At 41.9% G+C, this 26,778-nt stretch overlaps 2 protein-coding genes across 2 annotated transcripts in view; both read left to right on the top strand.

The window, feature by feature from the left end:
- Positions 1-3,852: 3,852 nt before the first annotated feature.
- Positions 3,853-8,833, top strand: folr (folate receptor). The gene is made up of 4 exons (XM_083773389.1): positions 3,853-4,077; positions 4,985-5,173; positions 5,982-6,117; positions 8,211-8,833. Exons 1-4 carry the CDS (start codon positions 3,949-3,951, stop codon positions 8,477-8,479), a joined length of 723 nt encoding a protein of 240 aa, XP_083629515.1. The 5' UTR covers positions 3,853-3,948; the 3' UTR covers positions 8,480-8,833.
- Positions 8,834-13,731: 4,898 nt separating this feature from the next.
- inppl1a (inositol polyphosphate phosphatase-like 1a) overlaps positions 13,732-26,778 on the top strand; it is a 63,195-nt gene continuing 50,148 nt past the window's right edge. The window contains exon 1 of the mRNA XM_083773436.1: positions 13,732-14,255. Coding sequence (XP_083629562.1) covers positions 14,062-14,255 — 194 coding nt within the window. The 5' untranslated portion in view covers positions 13,732-14,061. The remainder of the gene's footprint in view (positions 14,256-26,778) is intronic.

Here is a 26,778-nt window from a genome sequence, read left to right as displayed (position 1 = left end):
TTCTTCGATCCGGATATTTCCTTCAACACCCAAATCACCAAAGTAGTCCAGTCATGTTACCATCAAATCAGAAATATCGCTAAAATTAAACCTTTTTTGTCATTTGCAGACCTGGAAACTGTCATACATTCATTCACGTCTGGATTACTGTAACTCACTGTACTCTGGTATGAGCAAAAAATATATATCTCGCCTCCAGATGGTGCAGAACTCTGCGGCTCGCCTTCTCACTAACACGAGAAAACGTGAACATATCACACCGATTTTAGCCTTTAGTCTTCACTGGCTCCCTGTAAGCTACAGAATTGATTTTAAGATTTTATTAATTACTTTTAAAGCTCTACATGGCCTAGCTCCCATTTATTTAAGAGATTTGCTGAAACCCCATAACCCTGTGCGCTCCCTTAGGTCATCGGGGAGGGCCCTTCTAGTTCCTCCTGCAACGCGTCTGGTCACTCGGGGTGGCCGGGCCTTTGCGACTCGGGCACCTTTGCTCTGGAACTCCCTGCCTTTGGCTCTTAGATTAGCAGAATCAGTGCCTTCTTTTAAAACGCTTTTAAAAACACATCTGTATGCCAAGTGTTTTTCCTAATATTGCTTTTTATTGTTTTATTGACCTGTTATTTTCTTCATGCTTTATTATATCTGATGTCCTGATGTTTTGTTGTTTTTATGATTACTGTTTTAGTGTTTTTATAACCTGTCTGTAAAGCACTTTGTAACTATACGTTTGGAAAGGTGCTATACAAATAAAATTCATTCATTCATTCATTCAAACACACTATGGCAGGGGTCTGCGGCTCTAGAGCACACCGCTAGTGGCTCCCTGTAGCATTTAAAGTAGCAATACATTATTTTTCATTTATGGTTTCTGTAGGAGGCCAAACGTGACAAGCATTCTTAATATGAAGCTATGGCTTCTACAGGGAGAGAAATAAAGATAGCCGACGAAAAACAGAGGATTTAACAGTTCGTCGACAGAGGCTTTTGCCTTCACAGCCAAAAAGCATGATAAATTCTGCTAGTTTCGTTGCAACCCGGGAGATAATAAAGCTTGGCAAGCTGCATTATAATGCGTAATTTTCTTTGCGGCTCCAGATAGATTTTGAATTAATTTTTGGTCGAAAATGGCTCTTTCAACATCTTAGGTTGCTGACCCCTGGTTTAAGTGGTCATATACCCTTTCTCTTCCTACCATCAAAAGTACAATATTTGTACTCCAGTACATGTGCTTCACTACTGTCCACTACTGGGCCCATATACTGTACTCAGCAAATTGTATAATTATACACAGACCTTCAAAAGATTTTAAAAGCAGCTTATTGTATGGCTGTTATAATATACTCCTGTTTAGGCAATCGTGTTTTTTGCAGGTCATGTTGCCTTTTCAGAGAGAGAGAGAGAGAGGTTTATGGTTTATCTCAAGGCCACACACATTCTTTCTCTCACACACCCTTTCGTCTCTCTCTCTCTCTCTCTCTCTCTCTCTCTCTCTCTCTCTGTCCCTCCTGCTCTTCAGTTTCTTCTGCTGATATTACAGACAGACTTTGGTAAGTGACAGCACTTATAATAAACATACATAGATAAATCATTATTTATCCCTGGAGGAAAGGTTTGGATATCACAGCGATATATCAGCTGAAAAGTATTGGTAGGGCATATCATTTAGGGTACATTTTAGCTTAGTGCTCAGTTTAGCGTGTGGACACAACGCTACAATTGTATTATTGCCATCGTCTCAAGACGCCTTACAGTAGCCTATACGGTAAATAGGATTCTTTCATTTATTGTAAAACACTGTTGTAAGCTGAAGCAACTTTGAACCTTCTATCACCAGTCACCATGTATGTTTGGAGTTCATTTAGCTCTTGCTGTAATAGGAGGGGTGCATTGTCTCCAGGGCAGCAAATCTCGATTATATTCTTTGCAATTGTTCCATGTGTGAATGTTCCATGGTGTATGAAGAAAATCTAAAATATAATATGACTAAAATACACTACACTACACTACAACTTGCATATTAGCTATTTTTCATATAGTTATTCTATTGAAATGTATATATTTTTTTATAATTGATTAAATCGATTCATTTGATTAACTGTTGCACAGTGCACACCATGGGCCAGCTATTGAGCAGATGTCTGTTCAATGAAGTGTAATTATGGATTGTGAGTAGTAGTAGTAGTGTATGCATACATGTATGTTTGTATGTATATGTTTTCTTTTATTGTTTTCTTTTAAATGGACCGAAATAAGGTTTACTACTACTACCACTATTGTGATCTCGCCATGATGTATAACTCCAAAGTGGGTGAGAAAGTTGATTAGAATGAATTGATAAAAAAAATTATCATTCAAAATATGCTCCCCAATGACATCCATTGTACAGCAAAGATGCTCTGCAGGATCTCTTTTAGTCCGGAACAACCCTGGTGATTTTATTATTTTAAGATACAGATGCAATCTAGTAAAAATCCGAAACGGTTGAGAAATGACAGAGTTACCGTGTGGGGGTCCCTGGAACATCCAGACCCCTAGGGACATGCAGAGGGGGCCGGCCCGGTTCCGTGTGGGGGTCCCCAGGTGGTCCCTGTACTGTCAGCCAGGGACACAAGCCTATAGACAGCTTTGTGTGTATTTCTGAGTGGTGCAACCACTACTATAGACGGAGGTTGCACCACTCAGCTATGGGTTGGTGATGTTCTCTACACTCTACAGGTAGAATCAGTGTTGTTTGCATTCGTTTACAGGCTAAAAGAGATCCTCCAGAGCTTTCCTATACAATGGATGTCATTGAAAAATGGGAAATATTATTTTGAAATAACTGAGCAAGTGTTTTAGAGTGTGTGTGTGTGTGTGTGTGTGTGTGTGTGTGTGTGTGTGTGTGTGTGTGTGTGTGTGTGTGTGTGTGTGTGTGTGTGTGTGTGTGTGTGTGTGTGCGTGCGTGTGTGTGTGTGCGCTTAGTGTGTTCAAAATCAGTGTTTTCTTACATGGATACATATTCATGTCCTAAATGTCCTCCGCCTTTGTCCCATATATTTAACTAGGTTCTGAGGTCAAACTGTTCTCGTATCAAATCTATGGATAGTGTTGGTACTATTTTCCTAGTTGTAGACATCGTGCTGATCTGTTATTGTTAAAATACTTTGAATGTTGAGTTTCAGCATCAAGTAACTACAGAGGGAGAGTAATAAACTCTGAATTTAACAGAAGAATCAGGAGGGTTTGTCACTCACTCATGCAGATACAGTTCAAGCAGTGACATGTTGCTGTGACATATGTTCCACAGGACTGCAACAACAGCAATACAATATACAACAAGATATCTAAATAAATAATACAGGATTATAATGAAAAACAAATCAAAAATCAATCAAAGATCATATAAAGTTACACACTTTCAGTTACATTATGCTTAGGATTTCACTTTGTGTGTTATATAGTAATGGCAGTATATGCCTTAATTCCTATCTTTCTCCACTGCCAAATAAAAGCACTGTAGAACTCGAGAACCACAAAAAACCCAATTCAATGGGCTCTATGCACACAGAACAGAATAACTCTTACTTCCGGGCCCCTTCACTACTTTCGTCACAGGTGTTACCGGTGATATTAATTAAAGCTTGATCTGTTCCATTTAGTGTATAGTGCAAACTTCTTTTAATTTCAAGGACCCCTATAAATCTGAGAGTGTACAAATGTGTTCCATTTTTACACTGTCAGAGTTACAGACCCATTTGGAAGCCACTCAAGGACACTTTGAAACCCACTGGTGTAGCAGTGTGTTTCCAGTGAGCCAACATGCACTGAACTGAGCCCTGAAAGGAGCCTTCAGTAGGCCTATCGATAACACCTGTGAAGGAAGTATAGGGAAGAGGCTCAACTAAGCTCTGTCCAAAATGGCATGTGTGCATAGAGTCTATTGTGTTTGTTGTGTGTACCAGAGCGATGTGGAGGGTGCTGTCGTTGCTGCTAACCCTGTCCAGGGGGTCCCTGTGTCTTGACAAACTCAACATGTGTATGGACGCCAAACACCATAAAGAAGACCCTGGTCCAGAAGGAGCACTCTATCAGCAGGTAGAAATATAGCATAATAAATAGAACTATGTTGTGATATGTTTTGATACAATGGCACATAAGTAGCCTTAAGGAACCAATGGCCCATACTGTGGGTCAGTATCCTGTTTCAAACAGGAGATAGGCTCCAGACCTACAGTAGTACATCCCCTGGACATGACCCCCCCAGCCCAATTCAACCCTTGATGAAGCAAGGTGCTAAGGACATCTGGGCACTCAAATAAAATATTTGAAAAATGGTCTTACAGTAAGTAAAGTATACATGATGTGAACATGCACGGTACATCATTATCAGACTTAATTTTATCCTTCAACTTCATGTTTATGACCCAACATGAGGTTTTGTAGCAATTTAAAGAATGTTGAAGCATGTTCTAATCATCGATACTTTACTTAAAAGCTTTTTACAAATATTTAATTTTTTTATTTGACATTTCGGAAAACATTAGACAATTTAACACTGAGGTACGCACTCCTCATGGTGCCCATGCACCTATCTTGTTACCACTATTTATTGCAGAAACATTCCCAAAGCAACAAAAAGCAAATCCAATGACTTTCTCAGTAATTTCATGAAGAAAAATCAAGCGACGCCTTGTGAGCTTGTAGATCGGCTATTTTCACTAGTTTGTGTCCCAGGGAAACATCAAATTCCTCTTTTGGGTCACGGGCTGAAAGGTTTGGGAACCACTGCTCTATAGAGTTCAACGTTTGCCCGTAGTAGGGGTTGCCACTATAGGCATTCAAATACACATTTTTGGTATTCAGCTTTTAATACCTATAAAAGTAGTCGAATAGCAGGTTAAAGATCATATTTCTTTTCATCCAATATACAGTAGTAGTAGGTGTGTTCCATGGAGTGCCCTTATTGACTCTCTCTCTCTCTCTCTACCTTTTTTGTCTCCAGTGTGAGCCATGGCGTACCAATGCCTGTTGCATGGCCAACACCACGGAGCAGGCCCACGAGGATAACTCCTACCTGTACAACTTCAACTGGAACCACTGTGGAATTATGAGCGCCAAATGCAAGAAACACTTTGTCCAGGACACCTGCTTCTACGAGTGTTCCCCTCACTTGGGGCCATGGATTCAAAAGGTGTGCATGACTGTCTCTCCGTGCTTGTATTTGTATGTATGGGGGATTTGTTAGGAGTGTTGAAAAAATATAAAAATAAATAAGTCAGTGGTTCTCAATGAGGGGTTCAAGGACCCCCAGGGATCCTTTAGTGGGTTCCTCGGGCCCCCCAGATACAGTAGTTGTACAGCTGCAATATGAAACTTATTTGAATGAATACAACTTGATTTTAACCAACCTGTATGTCAATACACTACATCTGCTGTGGTTGGAGGTGGTCTGAGACCCACCTACTAAGTAAAGGTGCTGAAGCTCATAACACAATATATCTCCTAGCTAACGAAGATGCCTCCTTGGAAAAGTGGTAGAAAGTTGCTCTTGCAGGAGAGTAGGGCTTGAATTCCGGGAACATAAACGTTATGCATTGCACCTGTAATCTTCCCCATTATTACATGTGCAAGCAAATACAACTAGAGAATGTACAATAATTGCTATTTTGATATTATGTTATCTCTACATCTAAAGGAATTCTGATCAAATGACAGACCCATCATGTCTTATAACAATAAACATTTTTCTTATATTGGAGTCCCAGTTATAAGAATCTTATGAAATGGGAGTCTGTGTGGCCTAATGCTTATGCTTATCAAATGTGAGGTCCTTAAAAAGGTTGAGAATCACTGTGATTGTTTCTCATCATGTCCACTAGATGGCAGCATATGGCTGCATATACGATATAAATGGGAATTTTATTTGGATGAAAGTGCCTTTTATGTCATTTGTGAGCAAACCTAAACCATGACTGTGTATATCTCTCTGACGTGTGTAGGTTGATCAGTCATGGCGTAAGGAACGGATCCTGGATGTTCCTTTATGTATGGAAGACTGTCATAGCTGGTGGGAGGACTGCAAGGATGACATCACCTGCAAGAGCAACTGGCATCAAGGATGGGACTGGACTTCAGGTGCTGTCCACACAGACATGCACACAAACACACACGCAGTCGCATGTTCTTGCGCACACACACACGTAATTTAGTAATAGCAGATCCACAACCTCACAACATGTGGCATCGCAATCTGTTGTGAGCTTTATCAAATGTATTATTATTATTATTATTATGCAAAACCTGTCGTTCCGTCAGTCATTCCGTCACGCCACCATATATGGTCGTCAATCCGTCACGCCTCGTGACACGTCACGCCACCATATATGGCCATCAGTCCGTTACGCCTCGTGACATATACCCTGGATAGCCATACATGGAGAAGACTGGATCATCACCTAGATCTGCATATATGGAGCTGACCAGCAACTCTACATCTGACCTCAAACCTCAACCCCTTAGATCTCCATATATGGAGCTGACCTGTTCTGACATTCCATATTTTGATTCCCGACCCACTTCGATGTCTCCATTTTGATTGATAAACCTGTCCATTCAAACTCTAGTCGGGCCCGCCCCAAAGTTATTATAGTGCAGCCGCGCCCGGCAGCCGTCAAAAACTAGAGTTCTCAACAGGCCTAGAAATAAAGGCCCGGCCCTACCTTGTAGACTCAAGACACTGCCCCCACTGCCACCCTTAGATCTCCATATATGCAGCTGACCTGTTCTGACATTCCATATGTTGATCTGACCTCTTCAATCCCTGTACACTCAAGACACACTCATGGCCAGACCTCATCAAACCCTCTACACTCAAGACACGCTCCATATATGGCCAGTACAGAATTCATTCCATATGTTGATCTGACCCCCCATGCCAAAGCATCAGCGCTCACCCAGCAGTCTTCCGTCACCCAGGCAGATGCGTGGGGCGTGGTCACTTCTCGCCCTTCTCGCGTCTTATTGGTTGTTCCAGACTATAGTTATTGTCACACTTTTTTATTGTTCTTCTTCCGGAGTAACCTACCTAACTTCCGCTGTGATTGGCCGAGCTTTGTATAACGTTTGTAGTAGCAAATTGGCTGTTGTTGGTTGCGTAACCAATCTATGTTTGCAGGGGCAGAAGACCAAACTATTCAAGTGTTATAGAAATGCGAAAAATATAACCGTTTGTTGCAAAAACATGATTTTTAGGGGATATATCCCCTCCGACTAACTTACGCATGATCACAGGGGTAACGTGACATTGTAATTGGCTGACAATATTAGTGGGAGGGGCCAATGTAAGCGACTGCTGCAACCACACTTCTAGTTATTATTATTACTTGCGCAAGCAGAGCGCGCAAGTACTCATTTCGCCCGGGACTCGTATGCACCGTCCCAGCCGTCCCGCCAATTTTGATGCGTATGCACCGTCCCAGCAAATTGTGCCTGATACGGCAGTGGTGCCAGATTACATACATGTATACATAGGAGCATTACCTTTAATCCTCCCAACACTAAAACATAGCGTCATTATGTCACCATCGAAAACCAATTACACTCTGGCATTGGGTCCTTTAATCCACATCTTTATTACGTCATCATTGAGAGCTAGTTATACAGATGTATGTAATCTGGCACCACTGCCGCATCAGGCACAATTTGCTGGGACGGTGCATACACATCAAAATTGGCGGGACGGCTGGGACGGTGCGTACGGCGCAAAGTAACCACAGTATACCGCTAATCAACTTACTAATTACATATACATATATAGTATATGTATAACTAGCTCTCAATGATGACGTAATAAAGATGTGGATTAAAGGACCCAATGCCAGAGTGTAATTGGTTTTCGATGGTGACGTAATGACGATATGTTTTAGTGTTGGGAGGATTAAAGGTAATGCTCCTATGTATACATGTATGTAATCTGGCACCACTGCCGTATCAGGCACAAGTAGTCATTACTGAGATTTGACAGTTTGTAGCGGTCGAAAGTACTTGCACACTCTGCTTGCGCACTAGTAGGCCATTTATGGCCTACTAGTGTGCAACAAGCAAGTATGCACTCGACAGAATGCAGTTATAGTTATTATTATTTATAATGTATGCTGTGCAGCCTTGGTTGTTTTTAATAGTGCTTTATAAATCAAATTGACGCCTCCACTTTCGCTCTCTTCCTGCAGGAACTAATCTATGTCCGGCGGACGCCAAGTGCAGTAAGTGGACCGACTTCTTCCCAACACCCAAGTCCATGTGTGAAGACGTCTGGTCAAAGTCCTATCTGTACACCACGCTGACCAATTCCTCTGGTCGCTGCATGCAGCTCTGGTTCACCGGGCCAAACCCCAACACCAAGGTCGCCCAGTACTACCTGAATGGCGCCAGCAAACATCAAACATTCGCTGTGATTGCACCCCTCCTATCCCTTCTTGTCTCATGTCTTTTTGCATAGATGCTTATACTACGTATGTTGGTTACATGTTGACATGTTATGTTATTTAGGTTGACAAAAAACTGTTTTGTTTGACCCTGTTATTTCGATTATAGAATGTTGTTAGACCACTGGTTCTCCTCGGGCCCCCAGGCGTCCTTGAGGGGGTCCCGGAGGTATCCCCAGCTAAATGGGGAACATTTTTATTTCACTATTATTTCACCAGCTAGATGTTAATCCCAGTGAGAGAATGGGTGAGAATGACTTCAGATCATAGGTTTCACTCTCTCCGCCGACACATTTTTAGAATGGTGTACTAAATCTAACAACAAAGAAAATCCTTCTCTGGTCCCCATATAATACGTACCAATGTGATGGTCCTTACATGAAGATGTTTGAGTAATGTAAATTTATAAATTATAGGACACCTCTTCTCCTTGATTTGGTGTCCTTTAACCTGAATGATGATGATCTGAATAAAATGCCATCCAGTGATGACGTTGTGCCTGTGTTATCATTGTCTGTTACTGTTACATAGCCACTTACTGTAAACTATATTGTCGCTGTCGGGGGAAACCTTGTATGTCCAAAACGGTTTATTTTTTCATAATAATAAATAAATAAACATTTTAAAATAGTGAACATATATACTGTAGCCTACAAGCTCACAATGCGTCACACCGTGATGCGTTGTGAGCTTGTAGATCCACTATTTTCACTAATATTTTGCAACACTCTTGTATGATGATAGTAAGCCTTGCCGAACCATGTGGCCCATCTCCTGTTTCTGTAGCGTGAATCAGCTTGATGTACAAGCACACCCCCTGGACATGACTATAATGCAAGACTTATAGCCCCAATCCAACCCTTGATGCTGTGTACTATTTTCATAGTCTCCCAGTCTCAGGGCGAACACTCTAACCACAAGCTGAACAGATATGATGAAGTAGGGAAATAATTCACTCTATTCCTGTTTGCCCCACAATAGGGACCATAGGGTCCAATTGGTCGAGAATCCTATAATTCTACTTAAAAAAATATAAAGGCAGTATAGGCTGCAGAATCTGTGCAGGATTGATACTCGATAATAGCCAATATTCTTTGATGTCTGTTCAAGTTGAGGTCTAGAATCAAAAATACTTTTTAGAACAGAAGCACCACTGATCTAGACTAAGACTAGAGTCACAAGTCAGGTCACATTACCATACTTACCAGTCTGAAGTGAGTGGTGCTGTATTGTACTTGTGCTGTACGTACTGTACAAGCCCTCATCCTTGGCCTGCGTGCGTGCGTGCGTGCGTGCGTGCGTGCGTGTGTGTCTGTCTCTGTGTGTCTGTGTGTGTGTGTTAGGCTGTGCAACAGTGACACTTGGTGAACAAACGCTATTACGCTATTTTTGTGCTCGGACAGACCCAGGGACCCAGGGACACACATAGCTGTCTATAGGAGTAGTTGCACCACTCAAAAAGATCATCAATAAAGTATATCTCATCTTTAACCAGTTATATACCTCATTGTACAATAGCGATTGGATTGAAAACTTTTTCTGACTCAAAAAGAAAACAGCACAAAATATCAGTCTGTTCCACTCTATAGGGGCCTAAAGGAATACTCAACCCTTTTCCTCATGCACTGATCAGAGACCAGCCCCATTACCGCTTCCCTTACATTACCCCCTCTGTAAAACTGCACTCAAATCAGCATTGAGGGCCTCAGCATCACATGGCCACCAAAAGCCAACCAGTGGTTAGTCTGCTCCACTGCTCAGTAATTATGGGCTTCCATTCGCCTCTGTGCGCATGAGTGATTGTGTGTGTGTGTGTGTGTGTGTGTGTGTGTGTGTGTGTGTGTGTGTGTGTGTGCGAGCGAGCGTGGGGCATATGTTTTACTATGTGTTGATGCCACGTCTATTTTCAGATTTGAATGGGCCTCAGGATTGTTTTTTTTATTATTTTTTGGGAGGTTGTTTTTCTTTTTGAGATTTCTGTGATGGGCCATGTGCCTATACGATACATGAACATCTGATTTCAAATTACACATTTATTATATTATATTTACTTATGAACGCACTCAGTCACTCTAGGCGCTCAGGTTTACAAATGATTGACACTGTAGGCCTGTTTCCTGTCTACTACCCTGTTTGTTTGTCTGTCGAGAGCTAATCGCAAACCGCTGGCCCGATACTTCTTGTGCATAATGCCAGTGAGCCACAGATGTAGGCTACCTCTACGGGTGTGCTATACTTTTAAATATTTAACTTGGAAGAAGAGGCAGCGACCAGGCTGAAACCTTGCTCAAATTTGGAGTCATACGTCATAGATGCACCGATGTCACATGAAGCCTGAGATCCACATTGGAGTCATATACATCCAACCACAAGATGTCTTAGTTTCTTTAATAAACAATTTGTTTTGTTGCATTTGGAAAAGTATTTTCAGCAGTTTGTCTTGGTTGTATAATGCTAAACTACACCCTAAAACGACACCCTAAAACCCCAAAACATTCAATAAAAACAGGGCAAAAAGTCATAATTTGAAGAGCTTCTTTGGAAAAGGAGATGTCTTAATCATTAAGACATCTCCTTTTCCAATAAATTAATGGAAATTGTATGTTATTATTAGCCACATTGGTAGTAGGCCTATCCATGCTTCCAAAATACTGTCATTTGAGAGACAATATAGACAAAACATACACTTTAAATCAACACTCACAGGACACACTACATTTGAACTATTCAGCAAGGTTTCCAATTGTCCACACTTCCCAAATGGATATAATTTTGTGACTAATCCCTTGTTTTGCAGAGTTCCCAGTCACTTCCCACACTGTACAATCTTTAGTGTTAATTTAACTCAGAGAGTACGTGTTCAAATGGAGCCAGTGCAAGTTATACACGCTCTGAGTTAAGTTAACATAACACTGAGGATTTTACTGGGAGTTTTCTGTATCTGGGATGACATCTTGGAACAAACTTTTACACTTTGCATGATGCAGACATACTGCGACTAATGTTACCACACACACACACACACACACACACACACACACACACACACACACACACACACACACACACACACACACACACACACACACACACACACACACACACACACGCACACACGTAATTCACACACGGTGTGATGACATAGCCAGGAATAGCAGCAGGATGGCTGTGGTCTGTGTGGTCTATTAATATCCAGCCTTTCTGAGGTCACTCACAATGCACTGCACGGCTCTGCCTTTAGGCTGCTGCATACTGCACTTCTTGCGAAAACGCATTTTGGCAAGTATATACAAGTAAAATGCACACACACACGCAAACGCACACACACACACACACACACGCGCGCGCGCGCGCGCACACACGCACGCACGCACTCACGCACGCACGCACGCACGCACGCACGCACGCACGCACACACACACACACACACACACACACACACACACACACACACACACACACACACACACACACACACACACATGCACGCGCACACTCACACATCACACTTCACATATTTTCATCTGCAACATTTCAATATTATATAGCCTATATAAATGTGTGTGTGTGTGTGTGTGTGTGTGTGTGTGTGTGTGTGTGTGTGTGTGTGTGTGTGTGTGTGTGTCAGTGTGTGTGTGTGCGAACGCGCGCGTGCGTGCCTTGCATGTGTGCGTGCATGTACAGGTATTTCTAAGACACAGTGGTTTGGCTTATGAAATAATTGCTTAATGACTGTTGAGTAATTACACTGGCTCCCTCAAGTTTAACAGTATACAGACAGCCAGGGAGGCCTCCAGCCGTTGGTTCATGTGTGGTCAAGTTAAGCTACAGTAGGCTACTGTACAACAATGGTGGACTAGAAAAATAAAAATATCCACTCATTAAACAGAAAGGAGTGACTGCATTATTTGTTTTGTAATTCACTATTGCTTAGTAGCCATGTTTTTTTGTGCTAAATTATTTTAAGTCGATTTAACAGTGTTACGACACACCCTCAACTCATGCCTAAACCAAAAAAAACCTCTGCATTTTTAAAACAGACAGGATTTGCTGTATTATGTTGGCAATTAACTGTGAGTCAACCAGTATGAGGGAGGCAAGGGCAAGTTTTTATTTCAACAACAAGGCAATTCACAGTGTTTTACACAAGCGAAGAGCCCTAGAGGCCTAGAACACATTATAGTAATGTAAAAAAAGCTAAAATCACAGTAAAAAGCTTAAGTCACAGTACAAAACCAAGATACCTCAGTGGCAGAGTTACAAATTGTATTTAGAAATGGTGTTCCTCTTTCAAAGCTATGCTCACAGTCAACACCATATTTAGCAGCCTGGTGGTGTTATACTGGTGTTATGTCTGTTTAATGGTATAGTCTCTCAAGACAGTCTGTTGACTAGTCAAAGTCAAAGGAAAAGAGGGTGCTGTTTTTTGAGGAGCGCTAGATTTTCATCTTACACAAATTCCCATTGACAATGAATGGAGAAATTACGTCATAATTATGTGTCTGAGCAAATTGGCTTATAGTGTCTATTTTCGTCATACACAAATTTTACGTCATAGTGTCTGAACAAAATAGACATGTTACGTCATGATGATGTACGATGATAAGAGCGCCCCTCCCTCACTTCACATGGGTGTGATTTTTCCTTTATTTTTTGACAAAGGGTTCTCAGATTGGTTTAATGGTGACTGGTGAGAGATTTGAGACTAACTTGGAAGCTTATTTATTTCACAGTTTTCTTTTAAGCGATTGTCGGTTACCTCCAACTGCTGCAGGAGGACCATGCAGGTTTGATGGCTTTTTTGTTTGTTTTTTACACCTATCTTTGCTAATAATATATTGGATCAAATCAATGTTATTGTGTATTTTTATAATATTATTATTATTAAACTAAAAAAAAACAAGATCCTGTGGCCACCAAAACAATTGGTATTTGCTGGCCATCCTGCAGTAAGTCTCTCAGAGGACCCCCTAGGGTTCCCGGACCCCATGTTGAATGACCCCGGCCCGTGCTCTGAATCTGATAATCTCCCTTCTCTCTCTCCCTCCCTCTTCCCTGAGGAGGGAAGGGGAACTAAACACAGGAAAATACAAGACTTAGCTTGCGAGAGTTATTTTTGTTTATAGTAGGCTATTGCTACTACTTTTATTGAAGTTAAAAAACATCTTGTGTACCGGTAGTTTACTTCTTCCATGCCACCGCTCCCTCCCTCCCTCCCTCCAGCGTGGATTCACATCCGCTGGTTTCCGTCGGTGGGACACCGGGAAGTAGACGAGAGGAGGCGCTGAGGGAGAGAGCGAGGAGCCTTTTCAGGAACTGAACTACTGTACTGACGGAGGGACGGGAAACAAAAACAACAAGGGGAAAAAGCAAGAAGAAAACCCCACAAACAAACCCGAACGGACACACTGAAAACTACAAAAAAAAGAAACACCTCCGTCGCAACTTCCTAGTCCTACTCCACCGGGGGAGCAGCTGTACTTTTCCTCGCGTTGTGAATTAAAAGGAATATTTAATTTGACCGTGGTGGAGGAGGAGTGTGGAGGTTGGCGGCGGCAGTAGTAGTAGGTGTGAAGCAGGGAGGGCTGTGGTGGCCATGGCCGGCGGCGGCGGTGCTGCTGGCGGCGCTAGCGGCGCTGGGGGGACCGGGGTGTCGCAGCCGATGATGTGGTACCACCGGGACTTGAGCCGAGCCGCGGCCGAGGAGCTGCTGGCCCGGGCGGGCAGGGATGGGAGCTTCCTGGTGCGGGACAGCGAGAGCGTCACCGGGGCTTATGCCTTATGCGTGCTGTGAGTAATGAGTATAGCCTACTTATAATGAAATTCATTTTCACCACAACGTTGGTCAGGTCTGTGAAATAATGCACGGATTTACGCTGTTGTTTTCTCTATTTTTTGTTCCTTATTTATTTCCCCGAGTCACGATAACCTCCATTAAGCACTCTCCATTAAGTTTACTGTAGCCTCTGATTATAGCCCAAAGTTTTAACTCTCGTAGATGTATTTATGATCGATTCTGACATTTTCAATCTGTCAGAATCGATAAATACATCTACGAGAGTTAAACATTTGGGCTAGCTAGCCTCTGATCAAGACTATCATAGCTGTATTTTTTTTCGATTTTGACATGTGCATATCTCATCTGGGAATCTACATACGAAAGTTAAAGTCAGGCTCGACAAATATACATGTCTTGATCCAAGGAGATACGTAGGCTACAGTGAAGTTTTTTTATTTTATTGTTTGTGATCAAAATGTGGTGTAATATGCCTTATTGCCTTTAAATACAAAATAACAAACACCGGTCCTCGTTACATTTACACACAAAAAGCTTCAGTCGGATGAAATTAGTTTGTTTACTTTCTCCTGATTGGGGGGGGCAGGGGGAGAGGGGGCAGCATGGCACACTGCTTGAAGGCTGATGTGTCCCCTCCCTTTGCCTTTCTTTCAGGTCAGATGTGGGCGCCTGTTATAGTGGCGTTTTAATACAGCATATTGCTACAATCAGTCTGCGGTTGTAGTCAGTATAGAGACATCAAATTAAATGGTGCTCCATGTCGGTAAACTAGACGTCCAGGCCTGCTGCAGTTGGAGACGGACTGAGGTTTTTGTCCAAGGCGTTGCTCTGCTACAACAACCTATAACTCCATCCAGTTATGAAGGCTTACAGTAGTCAGTCACTCAGTCAGTAGTGGCTGAGGATTGCAGCCATACTGTTGTACACAGATGGGTTGGTGTTGTCATATATTTATTAGCCTACCCTACATGTATATCTTGCATGTGCTATAAGTTATGATTTTGTTATGGTTAAAGCTCTATAGTAATATTGAGTCAGTAACAGAGGTCTCCATGTATACAGCTCTTTAATAGAACATACATTTTCACGTGGGACACCAATTTCATCTAATCAGGCCAGGGGAGAGAAGATAATTTGATGGATCTTCAGTTCCAATTTGATCCTCTTTTTTTGTTTAATCACTTTACAGTTTATCCTGTATTTCATACAGGATATATGAGTTGTCTGGAGAGACAGGGAGAACCGTTACTGAGCAAACACACGCTAGCAATGATTACTATCATATAGCTATACTACACACATTATACAGGCCAAAGGCGTGGCCAAGACTATGTTTTAGCCCCTGAGCAACTAATCTCCGGCACCGATCGGTGTGAAACTGCATGCACATTCTGACTAGGTCAAGGAATTAATGCCACCTTGCATTTTTTAGTGCCCTCATGGTGGCACTATAACCAGTAGTCACGTTTTGGCATATAACTCTTGAACCCGTAGGTCAATCAATACTCTATAACCTAACTGACCTGGTGAAGACCTGGTGAATGGGTAAATGTAACGGTCGCACATTGTACAGCTCTCTGTCCATGAAGGCCCTATTATAAATGCACCATTTACCATTTAACTGATGGATCACCTCATTGGACCGGCTGGACCAATCAAACTTGAACTTGAAACTTAACCACTTGAAGAATTCAGATTTTAGGATTCATGTGCGAAAACACTATTGCTGTATTGATCACTTCGGGATCCACTGTCCCAACCCATAGGCTAGTAACCACTTAATTCGTCTTCCCGATGAATAGCAAAAATCACACCCGTCAGACCCGTGTGAAGTGAGGGGCGCTAATATATTAACCCATTCTGACCTGAGATCAGTTTCATACGAGTTTTCCACTGGACACACACTGGTCTGATTAACCCATTCTGACCTGAGATCAGATTCTAAAAATGTCAGTCGTTCTTTGATTTTTCAAAAAATAGCAGACCTACAAGCTCATATCGCGCCACTCGGTGGCGCGATATGAGCTTGTAGATCTGCTATTTTTCAATAGCTAAAGCATAACATGATGCCAACACCAAAATGGGTGCCCGGTCAGAATGGGTTAAAGTCTAACTCATGTTGATTTATTGATTAGGTGATGTAATGGTGATGTAAAACAAAGGGTGCCAAGTGCCAACACAAACATTAAATGCCATTAACAATAAAGAGACAATATGACGTAATGAGGGACAATATGAATATAAATACATTTCCCCTTCATTGTCAATGTCAAGGGCTACCCTCAGAAATATCCCATCTACAAGCTTACAACACATGACGATGTGACACGTTGTGACCTTGTAGATCTGCTATTTTTGAGAAATGTGACACATTTTGCCGCCAGGTTTTAGAAACAGATATTGATATACGAGAAAAACATCTAAACTGGCAACAATGTACATTCGTGCCACGCTATGAGCTTGTAGTTATGTTATTAAAAAATAATAATCGTGAGTAGTGACATTTTGTGGAAAATATTTTTAACTCAAATTTCTGCTTCTGGAGGTCTGAATATATATCAATTTGGGGGTCCTTGCTTGCCACGAAACAGTTTGAGGAGAACCACTGACTCCCTATGAACAGCAACAATGCACGCACATACCTCCACGTCCACACATCAGCTGTTTCCTGATAGTGTCCCACCTATGGTGCACACTCTCTCCCTTCCTGCCCACTTTCACCCTGTCCACTTTCTCTTCTTTCACAAAGATATGTCTTTCCTTTAACGGACGACTGGTCTCTAAGTTGTGACACGTTTGGATGTTAATTTGGGAACCATGGCCTGCTTCTTATCCAGGGGATGTTTTAGCTGCTGATGATATGCACAGTTGTACACTACATAACATAACATAACATAACATCAGCAAGGTTTGATGAATGTTGAGCAGGTCATTGTAGAGAAACAAACCCCTTCAGGCTGATAAAAGACCCATCCGCTTCGAGTCGGTTCCAGGCACCCTGTTTGGGTTTTTTCCTCACCATTTATTTACCCTTTAACTAACCTTATTACAAGCCAACTTTTTAAACCAATTTTGAATTGGCATGGAACACAATAAAACTGTTTCATTGAATTCAGAAGGATTTAACAGTGTACGCCTGTACGGTAAAAAATATATATAGTACATTACATTAGATTATGCCAGGTGCTTCCACCAGCGCAACAGGTCATCTCACAAAACTCCGGTAATATGCAGTGGTCAAATATTAATACAAATTATGTCACTGTATTGTCTATTTCTCTCAATCTCAAATGTTTTCAGAAAAAATCTTTATTGTAGCTGTAAAATGACATTGTGTTTTTGTCACATGACTGCCTTGTTGAATATGTCAACAACCAAGCACCTGATCACCCCCAACCACAGACGGTTTCAGAATGATGTCACATGGGAAGTGGCTACATAGGCACAAGGCCACTGGCAGCAGACTGGGAAAGCACTTAAGGTTTTCCCATGGACAATAAGACACAAAAGCCAAAGTAAAGCTTTGAGGTTCAGAAGTTTGATTAGATACCAGTGGTTGACACTAAGGTCTCAGGTCATGTTCTACTTGCCAAAATGTCATGCCCACCCCACTCGCCCCAAAAAATACAGTTGACCATTTAATTATAAAACACATTTTATAATCTTTTTGTGTAGCAACAAAGAAAACGGCACATTATAGACCGATTCAGAAACGGGTCTCATGGTCGCAGGCAACGTATTTCCTGTAGGCGGAGACAACAGCGGTTTCCCCGCACCTCCTTCTACTACAGTGAATGGAAAAGTGACTGATGTTAGTCTGCCTCAAACGTTACTCTTTTACCTGCTTTTTACTAACACTAACATTACAAAGATGCCCAGAACATCGGGATGAACCTGTGTAGTTAACCTGTATGGCTGCTCCAACAGTAGTGGCAACATTCCAAAAAATAAACGGAATGTCAAAATATCTACCACGGTGGCTGAGACCAGAGCCATATAGTAATGGTTGAGACAAAGCAGTAAAAGGTCCTGAAAGATACATAACGTCAGTCTTACCCAATACCCAATCTTTCTGTTTTAGGAACACAAGGCTGGTGTACTTTATACCTCATACTAAGCATATTAAGTGTATTAAGTGTTCTAAATCTTCAAAACGTTATCGTCTCCACCAGGCCGAAGGCATGAGGAGAGAGTATGTTTTTAACATATATTCTTTTGCAAAAAGTGTCCCTTTTAATGTCAACGCCTGGATACTAAATACACCTATTCTTCACTCCTCTCTGTTTCCCTATGTCTGTCCTATCAGATATCTGAAGGGAAGTTATGTTATGTTTCAATGAAATTTGTTTAGTCTTACCAAAATACAGAAAATAGTCGATTTACAACCTCACAACACCTCACATTGTGGCATTTTGTTAGCTTGTAGATTTGCTATTTATCTGTATCATACTCATACTGTATAAAAACGTATTATTTTATAAACATTGAGTTCATTAACTGCTGCACCCTACATCTTTTTTTGAGACTCAGTTGATCAACCTTTCTAGCATGTGAACAGTTATTTCATATCGTTGCTGTCAGGAAGAATACTTTAACTTTTTGTAAATAAATCGAAAGGAGCAAATCTGCAATCTCTTGAGCTTGTAGATCTGCTACTTTTGATCCTTTTTAAAAAATTAGAATCTTGAAAAGTAACAGTTTTGGACATACTGTATGAGGTTTCCACCCGACGAAGACGATATAACAGTGACGTGTCAACCTTTTTAAGACCCACAGTTCTGATATAGCATTAGGCCACAGAAACCCCCATTTGATGTTATCTTCATTAGGGGATGGATCCATACAAGTCCATCTGGTTCCATTTGTACACTCTCTGAGTCACTGCCCTCTAAGCGGTCCGTGTGTTTACATTTACAATCTGAGTTACAAACCCGGATGAAACGTCCTCAAGGGCCGTTGGGCCTGGGGGGTCCCTTGTCCCCAGGTTGTATTGTACTGTACTAAGCAACAAGTCCAAAACTCCAAAACAAACAATATTGTTGCTGGTCCTACGTCGTAGCCTATAAACGACACCACCAAGAGATTGCCTTAATGTTTTTTGGGGGGGGAAACTCAGACATGCCGTCTCTTGTTTGTGCGCATGCAGACACACAGCACGACACGCTTCCCTTTTTTGCAGTAGTCCAGACTGAGGCTCCAGTGTTTTTAGGAAGTGTGTTTCAGAATAGACTGGTGATGATGGTAGGTTTACTGAAGCGTGGCAGCGGAGCCGGAAACCCTGTAGGAGTTTGGCTGGAGGCTTTAAAGCCCTGATTTATACTTAATCATACGACGGCGTCGCAAGCTCATGACACGTGGGCTCGCTGGTCCGTCGTTATCGGCGTGCGACACCATCGTAATGACGGATCATGAATTAGGCATTTAGTGTCTCGCTTCACATTCTTTGCTCTGTAGATTTTGACTAGAGTGTGAGCATGTCCGTGCGTGTGCATGTATATTCCTGTGCGTGCACATTCCAAAATTAAACTAAAGGTTTGCTTTCTAGCAAATAAGCACTTCTCTATGCAATTAGTCCACTGTGAGCGATTTACTGTACACTTGTGTCAAGTTGTGTGACAAGAAGATTGGTAGCATGCTCCTCCCTGTGTGTGTCGTCAAAGCCATTCAGTAGTGGCAATATTTTGTTTTTAGAGCGAAGAGTAAAATATAGATGTTTGTCTTTACTGTACTTTACTGTAGCTAGCATTAGCTTTCACTTTGAATCAGCCATGAGAGTGATGTCACCTGCTTTGTCCCTTTTCAAGTCATCGTGTGTGTGTAAAAATCACACCTGTGTGAACTGAGTGGTGCAACTCCCCCCCCCCCCCCCCCCCCCCCCTCTCTCTCTCTCTCTCTCATTAGCAGGCAACAGTGCAACACTCTCTCTCTCTCTCTGATTCTGGCACAACAGCGCCACTTTTCCCCCTACTGGTACTCTAAACGGACATACCGTAGTCACATGTAGGTTAGGACATAGGGACATTGCTGTTCAAATTCAAAGAGAAACAAATGCAAAGAAATGGACTTGCTTTCAATATTTTCTATAGCTGGAAGATATTAGTGTTGAGAGTATATGGCACGTCTAAACACGTAGAGCTGCCACGGGGGGGGGTGTCTGTGTGTGTGTGTGTGTGTGTGTGTGAGTCAGACAGACAGACAGACAGACAGAAAGACGGAGGGATACATCGTGCTATGTGTACCCTTAGGTGTTTACGAGTTGACTAACTCTGTTATCATTAATTCCATAAAATATTAATATAATTATAATAATTTGGACTCTAATTTAGTGACCGACTGTGCAAGGCTCATTATAAATGAATCAAACTACAGGTACAAGTACTTACATATGCATATCGACATACCGGTAATCATTATCGTCTCTTTCGGATGTAAACCAACCTCTATCATGTCCAGTCATCTGTCAGGATATCTAAAATTCAATAATAGAAAAGGTAGCAGATCGTCAAGCTCAAATGGGCTTGTAGATCTGTTACTTTAGATGCTTTTGTGTGACGCTGTAGTATGATCAAGTAGGGCATTCCTTTATAAAAAAAACACAAAAAGTTAAAATATGGAGATAAGAGGGTTCTGCTCAACAACAATGCGTGTTTGCGCGAATGTACGCAGAAACTCATACGCACATTTTTAGCTCCAATCCTATTTTAAAGGTGCAGTGAAATGAAAAAGACGTTTTTCACACTTTTAGACCATATCCGTGGTCATTATATGGGCATACCTAACAATGGATGCCAAAAAAATGTGAAAATTCTCATTTCTGTGTGTTTTTATATCAAAGGTCCATAAAAACGATTGCATTATTTATTTATTAAAACGAAAACGTGCTGCGTGATGACGTGTAGAGATACACATCGATAAAAGCCAATAACAATGAAGCTCACCCGTTTAATTTCCCATATTTGCGCGTCCGTCCATCACAGCTGCTACTGATTACAGAATACTCCATTTTTATTTCCATTCCAGATAACATCCAGACAGTGTATTACTCGCTTTCAACTTAATCATCACGCTAGAATATGTATCTGAAAACATTATATGGAAGAAATAAGACACATAACAGTAAACTGGTTGTGCTGGCCGACCATATGATTTATAAACAAACAACACCACGCTGTTGCGCCTAGCATAGCTACCGTCCCTAGCTACTGTCCCATCGCCTGAAGGGATGCGACGCTCTGATTGGTTCAGAAACTTCAGACCGGTGTTTCATGTTGAAACACCATTTTCATGTTGTTCACCATTTCCGTTTCACTGCGCCTTTAAGGTGTAGCTCTGTCCTTACTTCATGTCGAATGAAGAATAAAAAAAAATCAATGAATACTAATACGACTAAAAACAGCAAAGCTATAGCGACAATCGGTTTTAAACTCGCACAACTCTCACAGTATAAACTAGGTGTCCTTTATCCAGTCCATTCATTCCAGTCCAGTCATTTTGGTTGTTGTACTTTCCAACGGAGAAGGGAGGAGAGGAGATGGTACTCTAAACAGACACGGGACAGAGGAAGTGTGTACCTTCACCACACACCACTGTTTACAACACAACCTCTCAGTGTCTCTCTCTCTCTCTCTCGCACACACACATGCACGCACGCACGCACACACACACACACACACACACACACACATGCACGCACGCACGCACGCATGCACACACACACATGCATGCATGCATGCACTGATTGGTACACCGTTTGAATTTGACTGCTGATGAACCTCAGCTTTGATTTATCTCGCTCTCTCTCCCTCTCTCTCTTCCTGTCTTAAATGTCTCAAATGTTCAGTCTAACTCAATCTCCACTGAAACAATAGTATTTATTTACTCCACTGAAGTGCAGAGAGGTTTTATCAACTGTCACCTGTGCTCAGGTAGCCTGGCATGGCCAGACTAAATAACCTGGCTCCGCCTTATTATATGGGGGTGGTATTGAGTTCACAAGTTGATTGACAATACAGCCTCCATCTTGCGCAGGCATTGTCGCTGAAAGCGCCCCGTGCCCTGGTCGAACCAATCGGGGGCAGCTACGGGCGGGATCATGACGAGACCGACTGACGAGGTGCGACGGCATTGAGAAGCGCCTGTTGCAGTTGTATTTCCTAGCCCTAGCGTCTTAAAATTGGAAAATCGGTTTCTATTCTTGAAAGCAAGCAAAGCTACAGGATTAAAAAAAAATAGTTTACACATGTTCCAGTGTTCAATGCCAAAAACACAATTCGCAAGAATTTGTATGACAATTAACCGTCAACATAAATGTTGTAGTCGTGACAGCCCTACAGGTATACGCATCATGAAGTTGGTCAAGAGGTTATTTTCGGCGCACGACACCACCAGAGTGTGCTTCATTGAAATCTAGGATGGAGGCTAGGTCTGCTGGTCGTTGGTGTGCCACGTGGGAACACTGACCTATAAACGTCCTCATGGGTTCACGTCCAGTTCACGGCCTGCCACTTGACCTGTTGAGTTTACACCCTCAGTCAGAGATCACTGACACACACACAGGATTTTACGTTGTAAGGAGTTGGTGCCACAATATCTCCATCTCACCTTCTCCCTCCCTCCGTTTGATCTCTCATATTATCTTCACACAGAACTGGACAGTTCTCACTCACTCGCTGCTCCTTGCAGTTTCTAAGCACACTACACACACACACACACACACACACACACACACACAGACGCCACGCTTCTGGTTGCCTGATCTGCCCCGGTGCACGGAACCAGCAGAACGTTGAATTTGTCTCAACTTTGCTGCACTGCAAGTTCTATACATCATTATCATGAATCTTCATATATTCATTATGCAATCTGAATTCAATATCTGTGTATCTCGGCTAGACTGCTCATATGTAGGTTGATCGTATTCCAAATGTAGTGGAAATAACGTCAGTTGTCAAACTTGGTCCAATGTGAAAAGTAGTTTTGTTGAACACATGCATTTCATGCAATCCATCAGTCCTCATTCTGCATTGGGAAGATATAACCTTGTTGAAGCATACAACTAAAATATATTGAATGTTAATCATCACCGTCCAGTCCATCTATTTTTTAGGAACAGTCAGTCAACTGACCTGGAAAGACTGAAGGGTCAGGACAGAACAAAATCCTGGAATGGAATTCTGCATCTGCACTTAACCGTCTTTAGTTTTGACAGTGTGTGCACACACACACATGCATTGCACACGCACGCAGGCATGCACGTGCATGTGCACACCCACGTGTACACATGCAAAATAGGACATGGCTGTTTTGCATGGGCTGTACTCCATGCCCCCACTGTTCTAAAGACAGGCATGTCCTATTGTCCTCACACAACAAACAGACACACCTGAAGCTATGCCTGGTGCTAATTTCTGTATTGAATTCCTTGTTAATCCAAGTTCATAGGCTCTGGTTACAGTTACGGTATAGGATTATCTACTTACTAACTTAAGTGCACAGAAATGTACACTGCAGGCCCAGGCCGTAGCGTAACGGTCTGGGCACCGGACTGGTGATCCAGTCGCGGTGTGCCGCGGGTTCGACTCCCGAACCCGACACGGCCTTTACCGCATGTCATCCCCCCATCTCTCTCCCGTTTCCTGTCAGCCTACTATCTGTCCCTTAAAAAATCAATAAAAAGGCGTAAGCCGCAAAAAAATATCTTAAAAAAAAAAAGAAATGTACACTGCAAAATCAAGAGTCATTACCACTTTACACCATCCCTTGGATGCATTTCCTGAAAATCGTCTAACCCCTAAAACTGTAAAACAATTTCTCATTACACTATACCACCTAGAGCCGGCTGGGCGATATATAAACATTATGTCAATATTGTGTTATGACTGAGACTAGATATCGCCTGGGGTTTTAGATTATTAAAACCGTATTAATCTGAGTGTCCCTCAGTATTGCCAATTATGCAAACAAATTAAGTTTTCTTTGGAAGTAAGTACATTTTAAATCACGATTATACTGAGCCTATTGTGAGTCGTGACGCTTTGAATCGAATTGCAATTTAGGCATTTAGCAGACACTCTTAATCCAGAGCGGTTACAGTAAACAAGAACAAAAAACATGGTATTGTAAATTACATACATCAAATACATAAATTGTGGTGAATTGCTTTGAAAAACAGTTAATAGTTCCATCCCTGGACCACCTATAAATCCACTATTTCCTTCAATATCAGGGGTTTTCAACTGATTTTGGCAAATTGGTGGGCTGACCACCCGTCCCACATCTCACGGGACTGTCCCGCGTTCCACAAATCAGAGATATGGAAAATTGAGCATGTGAGCTTACAATATTCACAATAACGTTTAATCCTATTACATCATATTTGAGGGCTTTTGGAGAGAAATGCCTCCAGACTCAGAGGGCAGGTGTGTGAGTGTGTGTGTGTGTGTCTGTATGCAGTTGGATGCTCTACATCAGGCCTACATCTGATTTTTGTTCAAGCTGTAACTAATAAATAGACTACATTTGGTTGGATGTGTATGAAACACATGTTTTATGTGTTTTATAAATAAAGCACTTTTAAACTGAAGATGATGGCCAATGTAGATAATTGGGGCGATTTCTTTTTTTAAAGGTATTTATTTATTGTATTCCTATGTCTCGATAGTACAGCATATTGACAGGAAATAGTTGGGAAGAGATGCGCAGCAAAGGTCTGTTGCCGTCACGCTGCATCAGAGCTCATCTATGGATTCACTTTTCCTTTCTTAGCCTCCTTTTTTGGTGGGCTGGTCCAGCGCAGTTTGAATTCAGTCGCCTGTTTCCCCAGAGCCACATGCAGCTGTGAGACAGAATAGAATGATACATATCGTTAGCCTCATAGGATAAATGCCTAAGTCATTTTTTGGCGAAATTGAGATTTCTGCATACAGGTGATCTCCTGGGGCTGCTGCATCGTTCTGGATCATCGCCTATGTCCTCAGCCAATCACAAAGCTCACAATCTTCAAAAATGATGATCTGCCTAAGTCACTTGTGTGATTTGAGCATTTTTACGTTGCCGCCTAACTCACTTTGTGTGACTTGGGCATTTTTACATTGCATACACAGCAAACAACAGTTACTCTAATAGACCCCCAGGTGTTTAGTATGGAGTTAACATTACTCTAACAGACCCCCAGGTGTTTAGTATGGAGTTAACATTACTCTAATAGACCCCCAGGTGTTTAGTATGGAGTTAACATTACTCTAATAGACCCCCAGGTGTTCTGTATGGAGTTAACATTACTCTAATAGACCCCAGGTGTTTAGTATGGAGTTAACATCACTCTAATAGACCCCCAGGTGTTTAGTATGTAGTTAACATTACTCTAACAGACCCCCAGGTGTTTAGTATGGAGTTAACATTACTCTAACAGACCCCCAGGTGTTTAGTATGGAGTTAACATCACTCTAATAGACCCCCAGGTGTTTAGTATGGAGTTAACATTACTCTAATAGACCCCCAGGTGTTTAGTATGGAGTTAACATTACTCTAATAGACCCCCAGGTGTTTAGTATGGAGTTAACATCACTCTAATAGACCCCCAGGTGTTTAGTATGGAGTTAACATCACTCTAATAGACCCCCAGGTGTTTAGTATGGAGTTAACATCACTCTAATAGACCCCCAGGTGTTCTGTATGGAGTTAACATTACTCTAACAGACCCCCAGGTGTTTAGTATGGAGTTAACATTACTCTAACAGACCCCCAGGTGTTTAGTATGGAGTTAACATCACTCTAATAGACCCCCAGGTGTTTAGTATGTAGTTAACATTACTCTAACAGACCCCCAGGTGTTTAGTATGGAGTTAACATCACTCTAATAGACCCCCAGGTGTTTAGTATGTAGTTAACATTACTCTAACAGACCCCCAGGTGTTTAGTATGGAGTTAACATTACTCTAACAGACCCCCAGGTGTTTAGTATGGAGTTAACATCACTCTAATAGACCCCCAGGTGTTTAGTATGGAGTTAACATTACTCTAATAGACCCCCAGGTGTTTAGTATGGAGTTAACATTACTCTAATAGACCCCCAGGTGTTTAGTATGGAGTTAACATCACTCTAATAGACCCCCAGGTGTTTAGTATGGAGTTAACATCACTCTAATAGACCCCCAGGTGTTTAGTATGGAGTTAACATCACTCTAATAGACCCCCAGGTGTTCTGTATGGAGTTAACATTACTCTAACAGACCCCCAGGTGTTTAGTATGGAGTTAACATTACTCTAACAGACCCCCAGGTGTTTAGTATGGAGTTAACATCACTCTAATAGACCCCCAGGTGTTTAGTATGTAGTTAACATTACTCTAACAGACCCCCAGGTGTTTAGTATGGAGTTAACATTACTCTAACAGACCCCCAGGTGTTTAGTATGGAGTTAACATCACTCTAATAGACCCCCAGGTGTTTAGTATGGAGTTAACATTACTCTAATAGACCCCCAGGTGTTTAGTATGGAGTTAACATTACTCTAATA

This window comes from Protomyctophum parallelum (genome assembly GCF_964188405.1).
Source record: "Protomyctophum parallelum genome assembly, chromosome: 9".
In the NCBI taxonomy this organism is placed as follows: domain Eukaryota; kingdom Metazoa; phylum Chordata; class Actinopteri; order Myctophiformes; family Myctophidae; genus Protomyctophum; species Protomyctophum parallelum.
The sequence above is the reverse complement of the archived record's forward strand: the minus strand, read 5'-3'. Positions and strand labels throughout refer to the sequence as shown.

Bases quoted from the DNA above. Each gene is read 5' to 3' on its own strand.
- folr (XM_083773389.1), top strand. From the start codon at position 3,949: ATGTGGAGGGTGCTGTCGTTGCTGCTAACCCTGTCCAGGGGGTCCCTG. The intron at 5,174-5,981 runs GTGTGCATGACT...TGACGTGTGTAG, and splicing joins TGGGGCCATGGATTCAAAAG to GTTGATCAGTCATGGCGTAA. The intron at 6,118-8,210 runs GTGCTGTCCACA...CTCTTCCTGCAG, and splicing joins AGGATGGGACTGGACTTCAG to GAACTAATCTATGTCCGGCG.